The 20,404-nt window shown below is 38.2% G+C and overlaps 1 protein-coding gene across 1 annotated transcript in view; it reads left to right on the top strand.

Annotated features, from left to right (window-relative positions):
* The window catches only part of MTUS2 (microtubule associated scaffold protein 2), a 354,305-nt gene extending 338,225 nt beyond the window's left edge, over positions 1-16,080 (top strand). Inside the window, exons 13-14 of the mRNA XM_063429511.1 lie at positions 13,311-13,408; positions 13,845-16,080. Of these exons, the coding sequence (XP_063285581.1) occupies positions 13,311-13,408; positions 13,845-14,052 (306 nt within the window). The 3' untranslated portion in view covers positions 14,053-16,080. The remainder of the gene's footprint in view (positions 1-13,310; positions 13,409-13,844) is intronic.
* Positions 16,081-20,404: the final 4,324 nt, after the last annotated feature.

Raw genomic sequence — 20,404 nt, 5'->3', positions numbered from 1 at the left:
GGGTAGTAAATGTTGTAGGTCACCCTAAAATCAGTAAGGAGAAAAAGCGGATAGTAAGATATATATATCTCTGTGCCTTCAAGGGCACCTACCAGATAGGAGAGCTAACTACAGAGAATAGAAAGGTACAGGAGGAGAGAGTTATAACTGAATCAGAGGTTAGTCGGATGATAAATGCTAACTGTGCCTTCAAGGGCACCTCCCTTCAAAACAACTCACTAGCTTGCGTCTAGATAGTTAAAGTATAACCGGTGTAACAGTGTAAAGTCTTGTCAGACTGACCCTCCCGATTCACCCACAGCCTATATATGGTTGTCTTTTCGAAATCCGAGTATTTGGAAAAATATTAACTGCTGGTGCAGAGAGGATTATTAGGAGGGAACAGAAAAACCCCGACGCGCGTTTCGCCGGTAAGGCGGCTTCTCAAGGGGAACGAGATCGTTTTCCAGCGGGCTATTAAATAGGGCGCCCAAACCTTTAATTGAAGTCACAAGAACGTCGACGTCATCAATTAGTTCTGACGAAAGACGGTGGTCCGGAGGGGCCATTCCCCTCCGTCTTAATTTGAGTTTTGCAAAGTTTCACAGAAAGTGAAACAAATATGTCGGCATGTATCCAGTGATTGGATACACAGTGTCTGAGAATAGGTGACATGCTCAAAGTGGATAACATGTAAAGGAAAAATATTTTCATGTATATTTTATTGTCAAAGACAGTTCAGATTATTGTTCTATTCTCCAAAGTGTTGGCAAAATATTCATATTTACTTAGCATAATAAGCGATATTAAAAAGCTTAAACAGGGAATAACTGGATCTGTTCCCTTATGTTGGATGCTAGTGTTGTAATGGACATATAAATACGTGTCCAGTGTGTAACATATATATGAATATATCAATAGACGTTCATATAGTATTGACGATTTCTGCAATATCTGGTGATTAGAAAGAGTATTAATACTCAAAGAATATCAAAGATAGGTGATAAACAATTGTTATTAAGATTTATATATATATTTATTGTTCGTGAAGTGCCAGCCATGATGACAGAGAGAGCTTTGGTTAGAAAAAGAGAGAGAGAATCTCTCTGAATGGGAACTTAGTGTAGCTAATGTATGAAGGGTGTGTAATTAAACTCCTCGTTAAGTCCCTGGGGGGCGAGGGTTCTGAAGGAATATATCCATTTCGATTCTTTTTGTAGTAATTGTTGATTGAAGTTCCCTTTCCTAGGGTTAGGAATCAGCTTCTCGATAGCCTGGAATTTTAGATTATCAGTATTGCCCTGATGAAAATTTATGACATGTTTTGCCACAGGGGTTGGTGTGATGACATTCTTTACAGAGTTGATATGCTGAAGGATCCTTCGACGAAAAGGTTGGATGGTTTTGCCAATGTATTGGATGTCACATGAACATGTGATCAAGTATATTAAACGGGTGGTACTACAATTGACCAATGCATTGGTTTTAATGATAATCTTTGATTGCGTGGAAGTAGTTGACTTGGAAGGGGTAATAAACGGACAGGCTTTACAGTGGCCACACCTGTATGTACCCTTTGTATTGGTGAGCCAATTGGGCTCAATTGGAATAGGAGCTAAAAAACTGTGAACTAGGAGATCTTTTAGGTTTTTGGACCTGCGAGCCGTGATAGATGGGTAGCTCGGTAATGATTTCTTCAAAACAGGGTTGTGTGTAAGGATTGGCCAGTGGTTGGAGAAGGTCTGTATCATTTTACCCCAGCCCCCGTCAAAGGTGGCAATACACCTCGGGGTCGTGGAGCTAGTTTTTGGGCGTGTTGTCCTCAAACTCTCCAATCTGTTTGTCCCACTGGCCCGTTGGTATGCTTTTTTCAAAACCCTGTTTGGATAGCCTAAGGCCTTAAACCGGAGTTTCAGTGATTGACATTCTTGGTAGTACGCTGAGTCCTCAGAGCAATTTCTTCTTGCCCTTAAGTATTGTCCATATGGGATTGATGCCTTCAGCCTGTAAGGATGGTGACTCTCCCAATGTAGGAGGCTATTTGTTGAGGTTTGCTTTCTGAAGAGTGCAGTCTGGATAGTGCCGTCCTCCATCAGGAGGATCTTAAGGTCAAGGAAGATCAGTTCTTTCTCATCAATGACATATGTGAGTGATAGGTTAATTGTGTTGTCATTCAAGATTTTAACAAAATCTTCGAATAGCTTAACTGAACCTGTCCAGAGTATAAACACATCGTCGATATATCTGTACCACTTTAGAATATGTCTGTGGTACAGATTATATCGTGAGTCTTTCCGAATTTTGTCCTCCCACCATCCCAGGAAGAGGTTTGCGTAGGTGGGAGCACAAGTCGTACCCATCGCAGTTCCAGTCTCTTGCAAATAGTATTTACCGTTAAATATTATGTAGTTGTGTGTCAAAATGAATTCCAATAATGACATAATGAAGGAGATCTGTGCTTCATCATATGCTACTGACTCAAGAAAGGAGCGACATGCTTCTATACCTATCTTGTGCGGGATATTACTATACAAAGATACGACGTCCAGGCTCGCCAATAGGGTATACGGTGGTACCTGAAGTCCTTCCAAAATCAGTAAGGTAGATTTGGTGTCTTGTATATATGATGGTAGGTCTATGACAAATGGGTGTAGGATTTTGTCAACATATTTGCTAGCCCGCTCGGTCAGGCAGTTATTGCCTGATACGATCGGTCTCCCTGGGGGTATTCTGATATCCTTGTGCACTTTCGGTAGGCAGTATAGAGTAGCAACTGTTGGGTGCTTGTGTGGCAATAGGTACTTGTATTCTTCTGTGTTAATGATTCCGGTATCCAATGCACTTTTAAGTAAGGAATCAAACTCTTTGATGTACTTTTCAGTAGGATCATCAGGGAGAACACTGTAATTTAGTCTGTCATTCAGATGTGTCATGCACATATCGATGTACATCTCACGGTTAAGCAATACGATGTTCCCCCCTTTATCCGCGGGTTTTATGACAACGTTATTCAACATTGTCAATTCTTTTAGGGCTTTTCGTTCTATGGTGGATAGGTTGTTGTCCAGTGGGCGTTCAACATGCATCTTTTGCAAATCACTAGTGGTCATTTCTACGAACAGGTCTACATGTGGGGAATCTTTCAAGTTAGGAGTAAACCAACTTTGTGGTTTTAGATTCGTCAGAGGTCTGGATGGATTTTGTTCCTCCAGTAATTCCGTCAATATCTTTGAAAGTTCAAAATCCTCCACACTCAGACCTAGATCATTCGCCATTAGTGCATCTTTTTTAGAATGCATCAAGTTTAAGGCTAATTTCCTGCCAAACAGATTAATGTCTTTTGACCATTCAAATTTATTGTAACCCGGGGTTGGTACAAAGGTTAGACCTTTACTCAGAAGCGAAATGTGATGAGGCTGTAACGAGAAATCAGAGAGATTGATAATCCTATTGCATGTCAGAATCTCTGACCTCGTCCCTGTCGCTTGTAGGCCCAGCGATCCCTGTCCCTCAAACGTCCCCTCTGTTCTCGAGGGAGATCCTGCCCTAAAAAAGTCTTAGAGGCGGTGAGGTTGGTGCTGTCTGAGGAGATAGGAGCATCTAAAAATGCAACTGATTTGTCAGTGCCCTTGAGGATGCCCCTGTTTGGTGAATGACTTGGGACTGGGTCGTTATTGCGTGTATTCTTGCTGTATGTTTTTTGTCTGGACCTAGAGGAGCTTATATCCGAGTCTGACCAATCTGTGTCTGCGGATGTGGAGCCCCTCTGGCTACTGTTATATCTCCGTGTTTTTCGTTTTTTGCGAAATATTTCGCCTTGTTTGAAGTCGTTATAGTCTCTTTGGAATTTCGTGTGTTTTTTTATTTTTAGATTCTGTCTGAAATGTTCAATATTTTTTTGGAGTTTGGTTTCCATTGGGGAGAAAAGATTGTCTGCTTTAAACCTTTTTATTTGTACAATCTCATTTTGCAGGTTTGTCTTTGTTTCCTCTAAATGTATTGTTTCCAGTTTAACCAAAAAGGTCATTAATCTCGCAGAGCAGTCCAACAGTATGTTATTCCACTCGTTTTGTTGCTCTTCAGTTTGGATTTTATCTGGGAGGAGGATATCTGGTCGGAGGCCCCTAGGGACCAGTTTTTGTTGGATGTATTGATTAAGACTTGTCAATTCCCAAAAACTCCTAATGTGTTGTTGGTATAGCTTTTGTATTTCGAAAAAAGCGTCATTAATGTCAGTATTGTTGGCACAGTTCGTCAAAGGATTAATTGAAAAAACGTTCTGAATGTCATCTAAGTTTATGGCAGGGTCTGACAGTTTGTCCAGGAGGTCAGTCATTGAAAACTGGCACTTCAGTGGTGGCTATTAGTTGAGGTTGGTATTAAAACCTGTGTTTTGAAAATTTTTACAAAAGAGAGCCTGATGTGAAAGTATATCTAGGCAGTGAAGGGGTTAACCCTACATAGAATTTGGTTGAGAGAAAAAAGGAGAGCAAGGAACACTGCCTATAAAATATATACGTGTGTCCAGAAAGATAAAAATAAAAATAAAAAATATATTTATTAGTGAACAGGATACAGAGTGAGTATTTCGTATATCCACTCCTAAACCGTCTGTATAAGTACATACAGGGGCATACGGAAGTGCTATGCAGAAATAAAAAAAGGTTTAAAAACGAAAATCAACAGCATTTGAGACACAGTTATTCTTAGGTAAATCTTTGCAATGTCTATATTGCCACGACTGATAGTGCTTTTAACAGTTCGTATACTTATAGAAAAATTGCTTGTCTATAGCTGTGGTCAGCTTAAGTTAATCTTTGCAATGTCTATATTGATACGACTGGTAGTACCTACAGTGGTTCGTACAACTATAGAAAATTGCTGGCTATAACTGTGGTCAGACGGCAGAAAACAGTATTATCAGAGTGATGTTTCTGCCGTTGTGATTAGTCTCAGTGCTGTCCTGGAGTTATAGAGTACTGTCTATAACTGTGGTCACAAAGCAAGAGACCGTACTGTCTAAGTAGTATCTCTATTGTAGTGACTAGCAATGTCTCAATGTAGTCTTTTAGGTCACAAAAGATATATTATCTGTAACAGTAGTTAGGACAGGAGACAGGTGCTGTCTAAATGCTGTTTTAGAGTTATACTGCACCGCAAGCTATGGTCGAAGTATCTCTTATTTCTGAGCTGCTAACTCCTCAGGGTAGTAAATGTTGTAGGTCACCCTAAAATCAGTAAGGAGAAAAAGCGGATAGTAAGATATATATATCTCTGTGCCTTCAAGGGCACCTACCAGATAGGAGAGCTAACTACAGAGAATAGAAAGGTACAGGAGGAGAGAGTTATAACTGAATCAGAGGTTAGTCGGATGATAAATGCTAACTGTGCCTTCAAGGGCACCTCCCTTCAAAACAACTCACTAGCTTGCGTCTAGATAGTTAAAGTATAACCGGTGTAACAGTGTAAAGTCTTGTCAGACTGACCCTCCCGATTCACCCACAGCCTATATATGGTTGTCTTTTCGAAATCCGAGTATTTGGAAAAATATTAACTGCTGGTGCAGAGAGGATTATTAGGAGGGAACAGAAAAACCCCGACGCGCGTTTCGCCGGTAAGGCGGCTTCTCAAGGGGAACGAGATCGTTTTCCAGCGGGCTAGACATTGCAAAGATTTACCTAAGAATAACTGTGTCTCAAATGCTGTTGATTTTCGTTTTTAAACCTTTTTTTATTTCTGCATAGCACTTCCGTATGCCCCTGTATGTACTTATACAGACGGTTTAGGAGTGGATATACGAAATACTCACTCTGTATCCTGTTCACTAATAAATATATTTTTTATTTTTATTTTTATCTTTCTGGACACACGTATATATTTTATAGGCAGTGTTCCTTGCTCTCCTTTTTTCTCTCAACCAAATTCTATGTAGGGTTAACCCCTTCACTGCCTAGATATACTTTCACATCAGGCTCTCTTTTGTAAAAATTTTCAAAACACAGGTTTTAATACCAACCTCAACTAATAGCCACCACTGAAGTGCCAGTTTTCAATGACTGACCTCCTGGACAAACTGTCAGACCCTGCCATAAACTTAGATGACATTCAGAACGTTTTTTCAATTAATCCTTTGACGAACTGTGCCAACAATACTGACATTAATGACGCTTTTTTCGAAATACAAAAGCTATACCAACAACACATTAGGAGTTTTTGGGAATTGACAAGTCTTAATCAATACATCCAACAAAAACTGGTCCCTAGGGGCCTCCGACCAGATATCCTCCTCCCAGATAAAATCCAAACTGAAGAGCAACAAAACGAGTGGAATAACATACTGTTGGACTGCTCTGCGAGATTAATGACCTTTTTGGTTAAACTGGAAACAATACATTTAGAGGAAACAAAGACAAACCTGCAAAATGAGATTGTACAAATAAAAAGGTTTAAAGCAGACAATCTTTTCTCCCCAATGGAAACCAAACTCCAAAAAAATATTGAACATTTCAGACAGAATCTAAAAATAAAAAAACACACGAAATTCCAAAGAGACTATAACGACTTCAAACAAGGCGAAATATTTCGCAAAAAACGAAAAACACGGAGATATAACAGTAGCCAGAGGGGCTCCACATCCGCAGACACAGATTGGTCAGACTCGGATATAAGCTCCTCTAGGTCCAGACAAAAAACATACAGCAAGAATACACGCAATAACGACCCAGTCCCAAGTCATTCACCAAACAGGGGCATCCTCAAGGGCACTGACAAATCAGTTGCATTTTTAGATGCTCCTATCTCCTCAGACAGCACCAACCTCACCGCCTCTAAGACTTTTTTAGGGCAGGATCTCCCTCGAGAACAGAGGGGACGTTTGAGGGACAGGGATCGCTGGGCCTACAAGCGACAGGGACGAGGTCAGAGATTCTGACATGCAATAGGATTATCAATCTCTCTGATTTCTCGTTACAGCCTCATCACATTTCGCTTCTGAGTAAAGGTCTAACCTTTGTACCAACCCCGGGTTACAATAAATTTGAATGGTCAAAAGACATTAATCTGTTTGGCAGGAAATTAGCCTTAAACTTGATGCATTCTAAAAAAGATGCACTAATGGCGAATGATCTAGGTCTGAGTGTGGAGGATTTTGAACTTTCAAAGATATTGACGGAATTACTGGAGGAACAAAATCCATCCAGACCTCTGACGAATCTAAAACCACAAAGTTGGTTTACTCCTAACTTGAAAGATTCCCCACATGTAGACCTGTTCGTAGAAATGACCACTAGTGATTTGCAAAAGATGCATGTTGAACGCCCACTGGACAACAACCTATCCACCATAGAACGAAAAGCCCTAAAAGAATTGACAATGTTGAATAACGTTGTCATAAAACCCGCGGATAAAGGGGGGAACATCGTATTGCTTAACCGTGAGATGTACATCGATATGTGCATGACACATCTGAATGACAGACTAAATTACAGTGTTCTCCCTGATGATCCTACTGAAAAGTACATCAAAGAGTTTGATTCCTTACTTAAAAGTGCATTGGATACCGGAATCATTAACACAGAAGAATACAAGTACCTATTGCCACACAAGCACCCAACAGTTGCTACTCTATACTGCCTACCGAAAGTGCACAAGGATATCAGAATACCCCCAGGGAGACCGATCGTATCAGGCAATAACTGCCTGACCGAGCGGGCTAGCAAATATGTTGACAAAATCCTACACCCATTTGTCATAGACCTACCATCATATATACAAGACACCAAATCTACCTTACTGATTTTGGAAGGACTTCAGGTACCACCGTATACCCTATTGGCGAGCCTGGACGTCGTATCTTTGTATAGTAATATCCCGCACAAGATAGGTATAGAAGCATGTCGCTCCTTTCTTGAGTCAGTAGCATATGATGAAGCACAGATCTCCTTCATTATGTCATTATTGGAATTCATTTTGACACACAACTACATAATATTTAACGGTAAATACTATTTGCAAGAGACTGGAACTGCGATGGGTACGACTTGTGCTCCCACCTACGCAAACCTCTTCCTGGGATGGTGGGAGGACAAAATTCGGAAAGACTCACGATATAATCTGTACCACAGACATATTCTAAAGTGGTACAGATATATCGACGATGTGTTTATACTCTGGACAGGTTCAGTTAAGCTATTCGAAGATTTTGTTAAAATCTTGAATGACAACACAATTAACCTATCACTCACATATGTCATTGATGAGAAAGAACTGATCTTCCTTGACCTTAAGATCCTCCTGATGGAGGACGGCACTATCCAGACTGCACTCTTCAGAAAGCAAACCTCAACAAATAGCCTCCTACATTGGGAGAGTCACCATCCTTACAGGCTGAAGGCATCAATCCCATATGGACAATACTTAAGGGCAAGAAGAAATTGCTCTGAGGACTCAGCGTACTACCAAGAATGTCAATCACTGAAACTCCGGTTTAAGGCCTTAGGCTATCCAAACAGGGTTTTGAAAAAAGCATACCAACGGGCCAGTGGGACAAACAGATTGGAGAGTTTGAGGACAACACGCCCAAAAACTAGCTCCACGACCCCGAGGTGTATTGCCACCTTTGACGGGGGCTGGGGTAAAATGATACAGACCTTCTCCAACCACTGGCCAATCCTTACACACAACCCTGTTTTGAAGAAATCATTACCGAGCTACCCATCTATCACGGCTCGCAGGTCCAAAAACCTAAAAGATCTCCTAGTTCACAGTTTTTTAGCTCCTATTCCAATTGAGCCCAATTGGCTCACCAATACAAAGGGTACATACAGGTGTGGCCACTGTAAAGCCTGTCCGTTTATTACCCCTTCCAAGTCAACTACTTCCACGCAATCAAAGATTATCATTAAAACCAATGCATTGGTCAATTGTAGTACCACCCGTTTAATATACTTGATCACATGTTCATGTGACATCCAATACATTGGCAAAACCATCCAACCTTTTCGTCGAAGGATCCTTCAGCATATCAACTCTGTAAAGAATGTCATCACACCAACCCCTGTGGCAAAACATGTCATAAATTTTCATCAGGGCAATACTGATAATCTAAAATTCCAGGCTATCGAGAAGCTGATTCCTAACCCTAGGAAAGGGAACTTCAATCAACAATTACTACAAAAAGAATCGAAATGGATATATTCCTTCAGAACCCTCGCCCCCCAGGGACTTAACGAGGAGTTTAATTACACACCCTTCATACATTAGCTACACTAAGTTCCCATTCAGAGAGATTCTCTCTCTCTTTTTCTAACCAAAGCTCTCTCTGTCATCATGGCTGGCACTTCACGAACAATAAATATATATATAAATCTTAATAACAATTGTTTATCACCTATCTTTGATATTCTTTGAGTATTAATACTCTTTCTAATCACCAGATATTGCAGAAATCGTCAATACTATATGAACGTCTATTGATATATTCATATATATGTTACACACTGGACACGTATTTATATGTCCATTACAACACTAGCATCCAACATAAGGGAACAGATCCAGTTATTCCCTGTTTAAGCTTTTTAATATCGCTTATTATGCTAAGTAAATATGAATATTTTGCCAACACTTTGGAGAATAGAACAATAATCTGAACTGTCTTTGACAATAAAATATACATGAAAATATTTTTCCTTTACATGTTATCCACTTTGAGCATGTCACCTATTCTCAGACACTGTGTATCCAATCACTGGATACATGCCGACATATTTGTTTCACTTTCTGTGAAACTTTGCAAAACTCAAATTAAGACGGAGGGGAATGGCCCCTCCGGACCACCGTCTTTCGTCAGAACTAATTGATGACGTCGACGTTCTTGTGACTTCAATTAAAGGTTTGGGCGCCCTATTTAATAGCCCGCTGGAAAACGATCTCGTTCCCCTTGAGAAGCCGCCTTACCGGCGAAACGCGCGTCGGGGTTTTTCTGTTCCCTCCTAATAATCCTCTCTGCACCAGCAGTTAATATTTTTCCAAATACTCGGATTTCGAAAAGACAACCATATATAGGCTGTGGGTGAATCGGGAGGGTCAGTCTGACAAGACTTTACACTGTTACACCGGTTATACTTTAACTATCTAGACGCAAGCTAGTGAGTTGTTTTGAAGGGAGGTGCCCTTGAAGGCACAGTTAGCATTTATCATCCGACTAACCTCTGATTCAGTTATAACTCTCTCCTCCTGTACCTTTCTATTCTCTGTAGTTAGCTCTCCTATCTGGTAGGTGCCCTTGAAGGCACAGAGATATATATATCTTACTATCCGCTTTTTCTCCTTACTGATTTTAGGGTGACCTACAACATTTACTACCCTGAGGAGTTAGCAGCTCAGAAATAAGAGATACTTCGACCATAGCTTGCGGTGCAGTATAACTCTAAAACAGCATTTAGACAGCACCTGTCTCCTGTCCTAACTACTGTTACAGATAATATATCTTTTGTGACCTAAAAGACTACATTGAGACATTGCTAGTCACTACAATAGAGATACTACTTAGACAGTACGGTCTCTTGCTTTGTGACCACAGTTATAGACAGTACTCTATAACTCCAGGACAGCACTGAGACTAATCACAACGGCAGAAACATCACTCTGATAATACTGTTTTCTGCCGTCTGACCACAGTTATAGCCAGCAATTTTCTATAGTTGTACGAACCACTGTAGGTACTACCAGTCGTATCAATATAGACATTGCAAAGATTAACTTAAGCTGACCACAGCTATAGACAAGCAATTTTTCTATAAGTATACGAACTGTTAAAAGCACTATCAGTCGTGACAATATAGACATTGCAAAGATTTACCTAAGAATAACTGTGTCTCAAATGCTGTTGATTTTCGTTTTTAAACCTTTTTTTATTTCTGCATAGCACTTCCGTATGCCCCTGTATGTACTTATACAGACGGTTTAGGAGTGGATATACGAAATACTCACTCTGTATCCTGTTCACTAATAAATATATTTTTTATTTTTATTTTTATCTTTCTGGACACACGTATATATTTTATAGGCAGTGTTCCTTGCTCTCCTTTTTTCTCTCAACCAAATTCTATGTAGGGTTAACCCCTTCACTGCCTAGATATACTTTCACATCAGGCTCTCTTTTGTAAAAATATTCACACAGGTGTATTCACACAGATATATTCACATAGGTATATTCACACAGGTGTATTCACACAGATATATTCACACAGGTATATTCACACAGGTATATTCACACAGATATATTCACATAGGTGTATTCACACAGGTATATTCACACAGATATATTCACACAGGTATATTCACACAGATATATTCACATAGGTGTATTCACACAGGTGTGTGAACGGTTTGGAATTTAGAGAGTTTATATAATTTTAGGCCACAGTAGCCAAAAAGAAAAATCTCAGAGTTAGTGGATTTTTCAAGGCATTCTGGCCTAAAAGATTAAATTTACATTAAATGTCTGACAGTTCACACTTAATCAGTCACCACATGTGTAACAGACACAAGTACTACTGCTTCAATGTTTGGATATGAGCACACAGCACCTTGGCTAAAGGTGTAGAACTTAAGTGGTGCAGCACTCTAAGACCCCACTCTGGTCTTTCAATAATAAGGAACAGAGGTGCAGGTAACAATCATTTTGTCCTCTCTTATTCAATCCAGTTTCAGCTTAATTCTGCAAAGTTATATCACATTTTTATCCTCCTACCCAAAGATTTCCATCTCTGTCATCCTTTCAAGTCTTATGCCCATCTCATAACAGCCTGGATTATACTTTACGGCTAGAGAATGGCATCTGAGTATTCCTAGCATTAAAACTACTACAGGAGGCCGTAGTGGTTATGGTGCTTGAAGTATTACAGTAGTGTTAAAGGGAAGCACCAAGAAGTACATATACTGTGGGACAGGGATGAATTATGGCAACTGCCTCTCCGAGTGTAACTGGCACTTATCTCAGGCAGACTTGGACATGTATGTCTCTGTGCTAAACCATTATTTGGGCCCCATATTTTATGGTGTAGAACCATTCAATATTAGTCTTTATTACATGGAATTATTGCACGGATTATTCACCATCTGTGCACTACAGGTTTACTGCCCATTGAAATATTAAATAAAGAGTTATATATATGGAAGAGTGTAGATATATAGATATTTAAGCGATATGGTCAAGTCTATCCATTTATTATGGATACGTATATCAAAGAAAAGTGTCTTTGGCATAAAATCAAGTACATGTGCAAATATAACACGTGTTCACACACAAAAGTGCAAGTGCAAACAAAGATTGTGTTTACCTTTAAGGTATAATCACTGTTGTAATAAAACCACTCACAAATCGTATCTATATATATATGGAAATGGAGAGAAAAATACAAGTGCAAAAGCACTTATAGTGTAGTAATTAATACAACATAAAAAGTTAAATCAATGAATAAGACAGGCACTCACAAGTGGATTGCACAGAATAAATTGTAGTAACATTGCATTGCCCCTACGAGGCCACTTATCTCCAGGATAATGTAGGCAGTAGATCCAGAAGATCTCCCAATTCACATATGCATGGAATAACCTCTAGTAAAATGCATAAAACGGCAGTTTGATTGTCATTGATAGCCCAGATCAGCTGAAATAGCTCTCGAGTTTTCGAGATAGTGCTTGAGAAAGTCAATTTTTCAAACGAAAACACATTGAGTGAATTTCCAAATTTCAGCTGATCTAGACTATACAGGACATTCAAACTGCCTTTTATGCACTTTAGCACAATTTATTTTGTGCAATACACTTGTTAGTGCCTGTCATCAATTGATTTACCGTAGCTTTTTATGTTGTATTAAATACTACACTATAAGTGCTTTTGCTTTTTTTTCCTCTACATTTCAATATATATACATTTGTGAGTGGTTTGCACTTGCACTTTAGTGTGTGAACATATTTGCACATTTACTTGATTTGTCACCAAATACACTTTTCTTTAATATACATTTGGCACTTGGAATTGAGAGAGGCAATTCCGTCATATGGTAGCACCTTTCTTCACAATTTATACTATTGCACGTGATTACATTTGTCTTTTGCAGTATTGTGGATATGTGTTATAAGCAAATTTATGTTGACTTAAACCAAAAATGAGAATACTTGAAAAGTGTCAGTTTGTCTTCCTAGCTCCTGGAATTCTCCACTTGTTGTTGTTCCACACCTCTTACGTACATAGAATATTTTATTATTTGTTGTCTTGATGTATTGGAGGATTAATAACTTGACTATTTTGTTTCTTGATGCAGGCTGAAATAAATGTTATCCTGGAGGAAAGGATTCAAGTTCTTCAGCAGCAGAACGAGGACTTAAAAGCTCGAATTGACCAGAACGTTGCCGTGACCAGGTGAGTGTAAACAACGTATTATGGTGTATATTAGTGTATAACAGGATTCCATGTTAATAAAATCCACTGCAGCCACTTCCATGATAACAGTTTTCATATAAAAAAAGTTCATGTCGTTTTCTTCATTTTCTGTATTTAGGAACAGCTCTTCACCCTCACCCATGATCCCATGTCCATAGAAACATAGAATGTGACAGCAGATAAGAACCATTCGGCCCATCTAGTCTGCCCAATTTTCTAAATACTTTCATTAGTCCCTGGCCTTATCTTATAGTTAGGATAGCCTTATGCCTATCCCACGCATGCTTAAACTCTTTCACTGTGTTAACCTCTGCCACTTCAGCTGGAAGGTTATTCCAATTACACATTCTTAACAGGTAAAGCATTGATAAAACTCTAAATCATTTGTGACAAGTTTGTCTATTGTATCTTCTAGACAGTTATCTGCTGAAAACGCCAATTTGCACGAGAGTGTGGAGAAAGAAAGTAAGGAAAAGAAGAGACTAAGCAGGACGAATGAAGAGCTGGTTTGGAAACTACAGACTGCTGAGTCAATGAGTCCTGTAAAAATGCCTTCTTCTCCTATTAAACAATCTACATCAGGTCCTCTTTCTCCCGCTAAAGTCAGTTCCTCTCCAAGATGACAGTACAGCAGTGAATAAGAGACAAATTATTCTGATGCCATTCGTTTTTTTCACGGATAAGTACAGACATTCACGTCAATGGATTTCTAACATCTACTACAAGAACACCTGTACTGACCCGTACATGAGACTGATTCCAAAAGTGCGTCAGAGCCTCAGAAATCTAAATTATAGATTTTGAGCCAAGGAAATAAAATATAAAAACTTTTAGCTACTATATTTATCCAGAATGGAGAAGCCACATTACTATTTCAGGTTACACAGAGTCCAATATGCTGGGGATGTATATATTACTGCACATAACTTACAGGTTTAGACGTACATAAAGATGCTGATACAGTATGTACAATTGGAAGCTTTCCTTTCTATTTTGGATAAATGCTGATGTGTTTGTGGTCAGCTGTATTCTAGCCTGTGCCTATGTCTCTACCTGAATGGGACATCATTCTGTCCATCCCACTTCTAGAACATGCTCTAGAAAGATCCACCAATCAATAAAGCGCCTTCCTCTCTATCCAAAAATAGAAGAAAACAATCACCAGCGATACAAAGTGTTCATGACAATGCTGCCTTTGCAATAATGTATAGCTTTGCTGGCATGTTAGCCCGTTTAATCCCTACGTACGAGTCACTATGTGATCCTAGCTTTGCTCTTTCGGTTACAGCTAGTTTTGCTCAATTTTGTAAAATTTGAATATCCTTTTATTGTGGCCAAGGGCAATGCACTTTTTGGCGATAGATTATTCTGAAAAAAAGAAAAATTTTCTTCCATTCCTTAGCTTTGGAAACGCTATGAGGGTCTGTTCACTAAAAGCCAACTTTGCTATATAGCAAGTTTGGTGACTTTCATATGATTCTCTTTATTTTATCTGAAAAAATTCATCTGAGGTTCACTTTTTATACACAATCAACTAAATTAAATCCTCAATATGGTAAATAATACCCTTTTATTTTCAAATATGTCTTATCACAGCAGTGAAATGGATATGATAATAGGTCAAACTGAACTTTAACTGAATGGAACCCAATATTCCTGATATCAGAAGGAATATATCAGCTATCAGACATTAGGGAGGATTCACAGCTAGTCTAAATTACGGCAATTGGGACAATTGAATGAAGGGGATTTGGTTAAAAAAAGGGTTACAATTCCGTGTTTTTGTGAATAGCCAAATTAGCAAGCTTGTATGGAGGTTGGCAGACCTTAACGTCTACATGAGCAAAATATGAGTGGAAATGCAAATATGGTTCATATAACCAATTTTCCATTTGCAAATTACCAAATTGATATTATATGGCAAATGTTTGTTTGAAATACTTACATTTTAATGATTGAACACCATTTGGAATCCATTTGGCAACTAATGGATACATATATATATTTTACCTATAACAAAGATTTTAATGATTCACATCATCATATTACTAAACAGGTACTTAATTCACCGGCTTCAGTTCTGTTATTATATCAACAAAGAAACATTTTTGCTTCCTAGATTCTCAAAACACTTCCTTTATACCATTTGTATTATTTCAGCATAAGGAGCGGCTGCTTACAAGGCAGCAGAAGTTTTTTTTGTAATTTTTGTAAAGCACATGTGAATAGGTGTATAAGCAAGAATCCTTGTTAATGGTTTTTATTAATTTAATATTTTATATTGTGGCCATAATGCACTCCGAATATCTGGATATGTCTAGAATGATCCAGAAAAAGAAAACGACACTTCCTAATTAATCAACACTCACGATGTTGAGATATGTAGTATTACCCTTTGTTATTTATTATAAAATGTAAAAACTGTATTTAAAAAAAAAACGTTGAAACACTGTGTTAGAATCTAGATTATTAATTTAAGAAATAATTACATATTTTTTACTGGTTTCATTAAATAAAATATTTACACTACGTATGTCTGCTAGTTAGAAGAAAATGGTGACCGGCTAGTATGATGCATTTTTCAGAAAAGTATATAGAAACTGAGGCTACATCATTTTAAAATGAAATTGTATTTATTGGGTTTTGGGAATTCTTAACCCCTTAAGGACCAAACTTCTGGAATAAAAGGGAATCATGACATGTCACACATGTCATGTGTCCTTAAGGGGTTAAAGTAATCTCAGTGCTGAAAGTGTTTAAGAGTCAGCAGGTGTAGAAACCCAAATGAGAACCTCATTTCATTTAGAGTATATTCTGCAGAACGCATCCTAGCACTATGTATTCTAGACCAAGTGGTTCTTAACCTTTTCTGATTGCGACCCAAATTATGTACATGACATTACTTAGGCAATGTAGATCATAATAAAATATATTCTAAAATAAATTCTGTAAAACTCCTTTATTAGACTCATCCCGATGTAAAAAATATCCCCACTGCATTTGGGGAAGGCTGGGCCAGTACAGTAAAGAATTTATATGGGCAGTTTCCCGAGGCCTGACAAATATGTGCCTGTTTCGCTTTTGGATCCTGACCCAGAAGTTAAGGACCACTGTTCTAGTCAATTAAAAATTAGTTATTACCCTCACTTGTGAAGACTTTTTGTAAGGCGTATCTTAAAGTGAGTAATAGCAATATTGCAGTTCTTCATGAAATGTGCTTTGAGTTATTATACTTTTCAAGTTTGTTATAATATTATAATTGCATTTTATAATGGCAATACACGTGGGACATGTGACTTTGTCCTTCCTTTGCTAGCTTGTCATGTCTGTCTTTTTCTGTTGTGTGTACCTGTGTCTGTCTACTGCCAAAAACAACTGCCCTCCAGAAAATTTTCATAATTCTGAACTGTTACTGTTTGAGGGGTCAGAGGGGGTTGATTAGGGTCAAAGGAAAAGGGATGTTGATACCGATCCTACTCTAAATAACAGAATTGGCAAGGTGTATCTCTCAGTAGCTGTCCACCTAAATATAGAACACAAACTGTATAAACTAAACAAATACAGAGAGGAAACATAAAAGACAATAGTAGACCTTGATACAAACATTTTAAACAATAATAACCATAATGAATATATCAAACTTAATTATTGTAGGTATTAATTCACCTTTCCCTCAGTAATCACATATCATAATGAGATAACATTTAAAGAAACCATGAAAATTAATCGTTGCTGCTAAATATTCTTCCCAGAAGTCAGTGGAAACAATGGAACCCATTTCCAGCTTTGTCACGCACCCAGAGATAGTTTCTGTTATAAAATCTAAGCATGTCTCTTGTAATCGTATAGCAGTTTTCTCATGGAACTCAATGGGTAAACCTCTATTTAGTTAGGTTTATTGCTTGTAATATAACCTTGCTCAATGAGTGTTCTCCAACCCTATGACTGAGCCCTAACTTCTACAGAATAACACTGGGATTTTCACCACTTCGTAAAACTTGACTTAAGTTATGATAGGAGACAGAAAACCAGACCAAGGATAGACAGTGATGTGATGCCCATAACCCTCCGAACAACACAATCATGGGATGAAAACAATGGTTAGTTTCATTTTTTTGTTTTCATGAACTCAGCAATTATAAATAAATTAAATCCATTTTATTTAAAATATCCGATTTTCTTTTCGGAGTGTCTGGTTCAGAGCACAGTCAGGTCAACTAAATCTTCTACCACTACAAAAACAGAGGCGTGCACGGGGGATGTGCCAGGTGTGTCCAGGTGCTCCCTAATGTAGAGCCTAATTATCTTCCCATTCCTTGTTTAGGGCAGTGTGGACACTGTTGAACAAGTTTGGGCTAGCTTGCTATGTTTTTTTAATATATAATCTGTGACTATGTCTGCATGCACTTAATACCTAATTATCAACAGAGGAAACCTGTGTACGTTGCACCTTCCTTTCTCAGGGTGCACACCTACATCCCACAATTAATGTTTATAGGATTAGCAGGAGATGAATAGTTTTATAAGTGCAAACACCAATTACTGGTTAAAAATGATTTAAAGCTCTTTGGACATGATGCAAAATAAGTAACCTTCACATTTTCCAGACCAGCCATCTCTGTATTTTTATTTTACTTAAAGGAACACTATAGTCACCTAAATTACTTTAGCTAAATAAAGCAGTTTTAGTGTATAGATCATTCCCCTGCAATTTCACTGCTCAATTCACTGTCATTTAGGAGTTAACCCCTTCAGGACCGGACTGTTTTTGCGATGTTTGTACGTTAAGGACCAGAGCTATTTTAACACTTTTGTGGTGTTTGTGTTTAGCTGTAATTTTCCGCTCTCTCATTTACTGTTCCCATACAAGTTATATATTGTTTTTTTCAGGACAAGAAGGGCTTTCTTTACATACCATTATTTGTATCATTTCATATCATTTACTTTTAAAAAAATAGTAAAATATGGTGAAAAAAAACAAAAAAAATGTGTTTTTTGACTTCTACTTAAAAAATATTTTACTGATCTACAAAATCGAATGAAACAAACTGCTAAATAGATTAAACATTTTGTCCTTAGTTTAAAAACACCCAATGTTTATGTGTTTTTTTGCTTTTATTTGCAAGTTATAGGGCTATAAGTACAAGTAGGAAATTGCGGTTTCAAAATTTACATTTTTCAAATGTATCAATAGTGACATTGTAACACTGTTATGTCATAAATCTCCAAAAAACACCCCACATGTATATATTTTTCTTAAACTAGATAACCCAGGGTATTCATCTAAGAATATTTTGATACTTTCTATGCAGCCATTTTACCATAAACCTTTGTCAAACTTTGCATAGGTAGTTTATTTTTTTTATTTTTTTCACATAAATTGCAATTCAGGTATAAATTCACAGATTTTGTTAGGTGTCACTACCAAACAACACCCCAATATGTGTTCAGCAACATCTCCCGAGTACAGGGATACCCCCCATGTATAGGTGTATTGGGTTGCTTGGGGGCTAAAAGGCCACATTTTGCAGGTGCGCTTATCAGTTTCCCAGCTTGGAATTTTGACATGTAGTCAACCTGCATGCATGTCCTATTTGGGACATTTTTGAAGCCGGCCAATGTATTTTACCCCCATCAAACCATATATTTTTGAAAAGTAGACACCCTAGGGTATTTCACATGGTGGAATTTTTACACTTTCCATGCACTAATTCTACCACCAGGCTTTGTCAAACATTGAGTTAGTAATTTTTTTTCTGTTTTTTTCACACACATTGTACTTTAGGCATGAATTAACAGATCCTGTTATGTGTCACTGCCAAACAACACCCCAATATGTGTTCAGCAACAGCTCCCGAGTACAGGGATACCCCCCATGTATAGGTGTTTTGGGTTGTTTGGGGGCTAAAAGGCCACATTTTGCAGGTGCGCATATCAGTTTCCCAGCTCGGAATTTTGACATGTAGTCAACCTGCATGCATGTCCTATTTGGGACATTTTTGAAGCCGGCCAATGTATTTTACCCCCATCAAACCATATATTTTTGAAAAGTAGACACCCTAGGGTATTTCACATGGTGGAATTTTTACACTTTCCATGCACTAATTCTACCACCAGGCTTTGTCAAACATTGAGTTAGTAATTTTCTTTCTGTTTTTTTCACACACATTGTACTTTAGGCATGAATTAACAGATCCTGTTATGTGTCACTGCCAAACAACACCCCAATATGTGTTCAGTAACATCTCCCGAGTACAGGGATACCCCCCATGTATAGGTGTTTTGGGTTGTTTGGGGGCTAAAAGGCCACATTTTGCAGGTGCGCATATCAGTTTCCCAGCTCGGAATTTTGACATGTAGTCAACCTGCATGCATGTCCTATTTGGGACATTTTTGAAGCCGGCCAATGTATTTTACCCCCATCAAACCATATATTTTTGAAAAGTAGACACCCTAGGGTATTTCACATGGTGGAATTTTTACACTTTCCATGCACTAATTCTACCACCAGGCTTTGTCAAACATTGAGTTAGTAAATTTGTTTCAGTTTTTTTCACACACCTTGTACTTTAGGCATGAATTATCAGATCCTGTTATGTGTCACTGCCAAACAACACCCCAATATGTGTTCAGCAAGATCTCCTGAATACAGTGATACCACCCATGCATAGGCTTGTCGGGTTCTTTGGGGGCTAAAAGGCCACGTTTGGCAGGTGCGCTTATCAGTTTCCCAACTTGGAATTTTGACATGTAATCAACCTGCGCCCATGTCCCATTTGAGCCAATGTATTTTACCCCCATCAAACCATATATTTTTGAAAAGTAGACAACCCAGGGCATTTTAAATTGTGGTATTTTAACACTTTTCATGCACTGAATTCTACCACCAGCCTTTGTCAAACTTTTGGATAGTAATCTTTTTTTGCTTCTTTGTCACACACATTGTACTTTAGGCATGAATTAACAGATCCTGTT

Source organism: Pelobates fuscus, chromosome 1, assembly GCF_036172605.1.
Source record: "Pelobates fuscus isolate aPelFus1 chromosome 1, aPelFus1.pri, whole genome shotgun sequence".
Taxonomy (NCBI): domain Eukaryota; kingdom Metazoa; phylum Chordata; class Amphibia; order Anura; family Pelobatidae; genus Pelobates; species Pelobates fuscus.
Note: the sequence above shows the minus strand (reverse complement) of the source record. Positions and strands in the feature narration are given on the sequence as shown.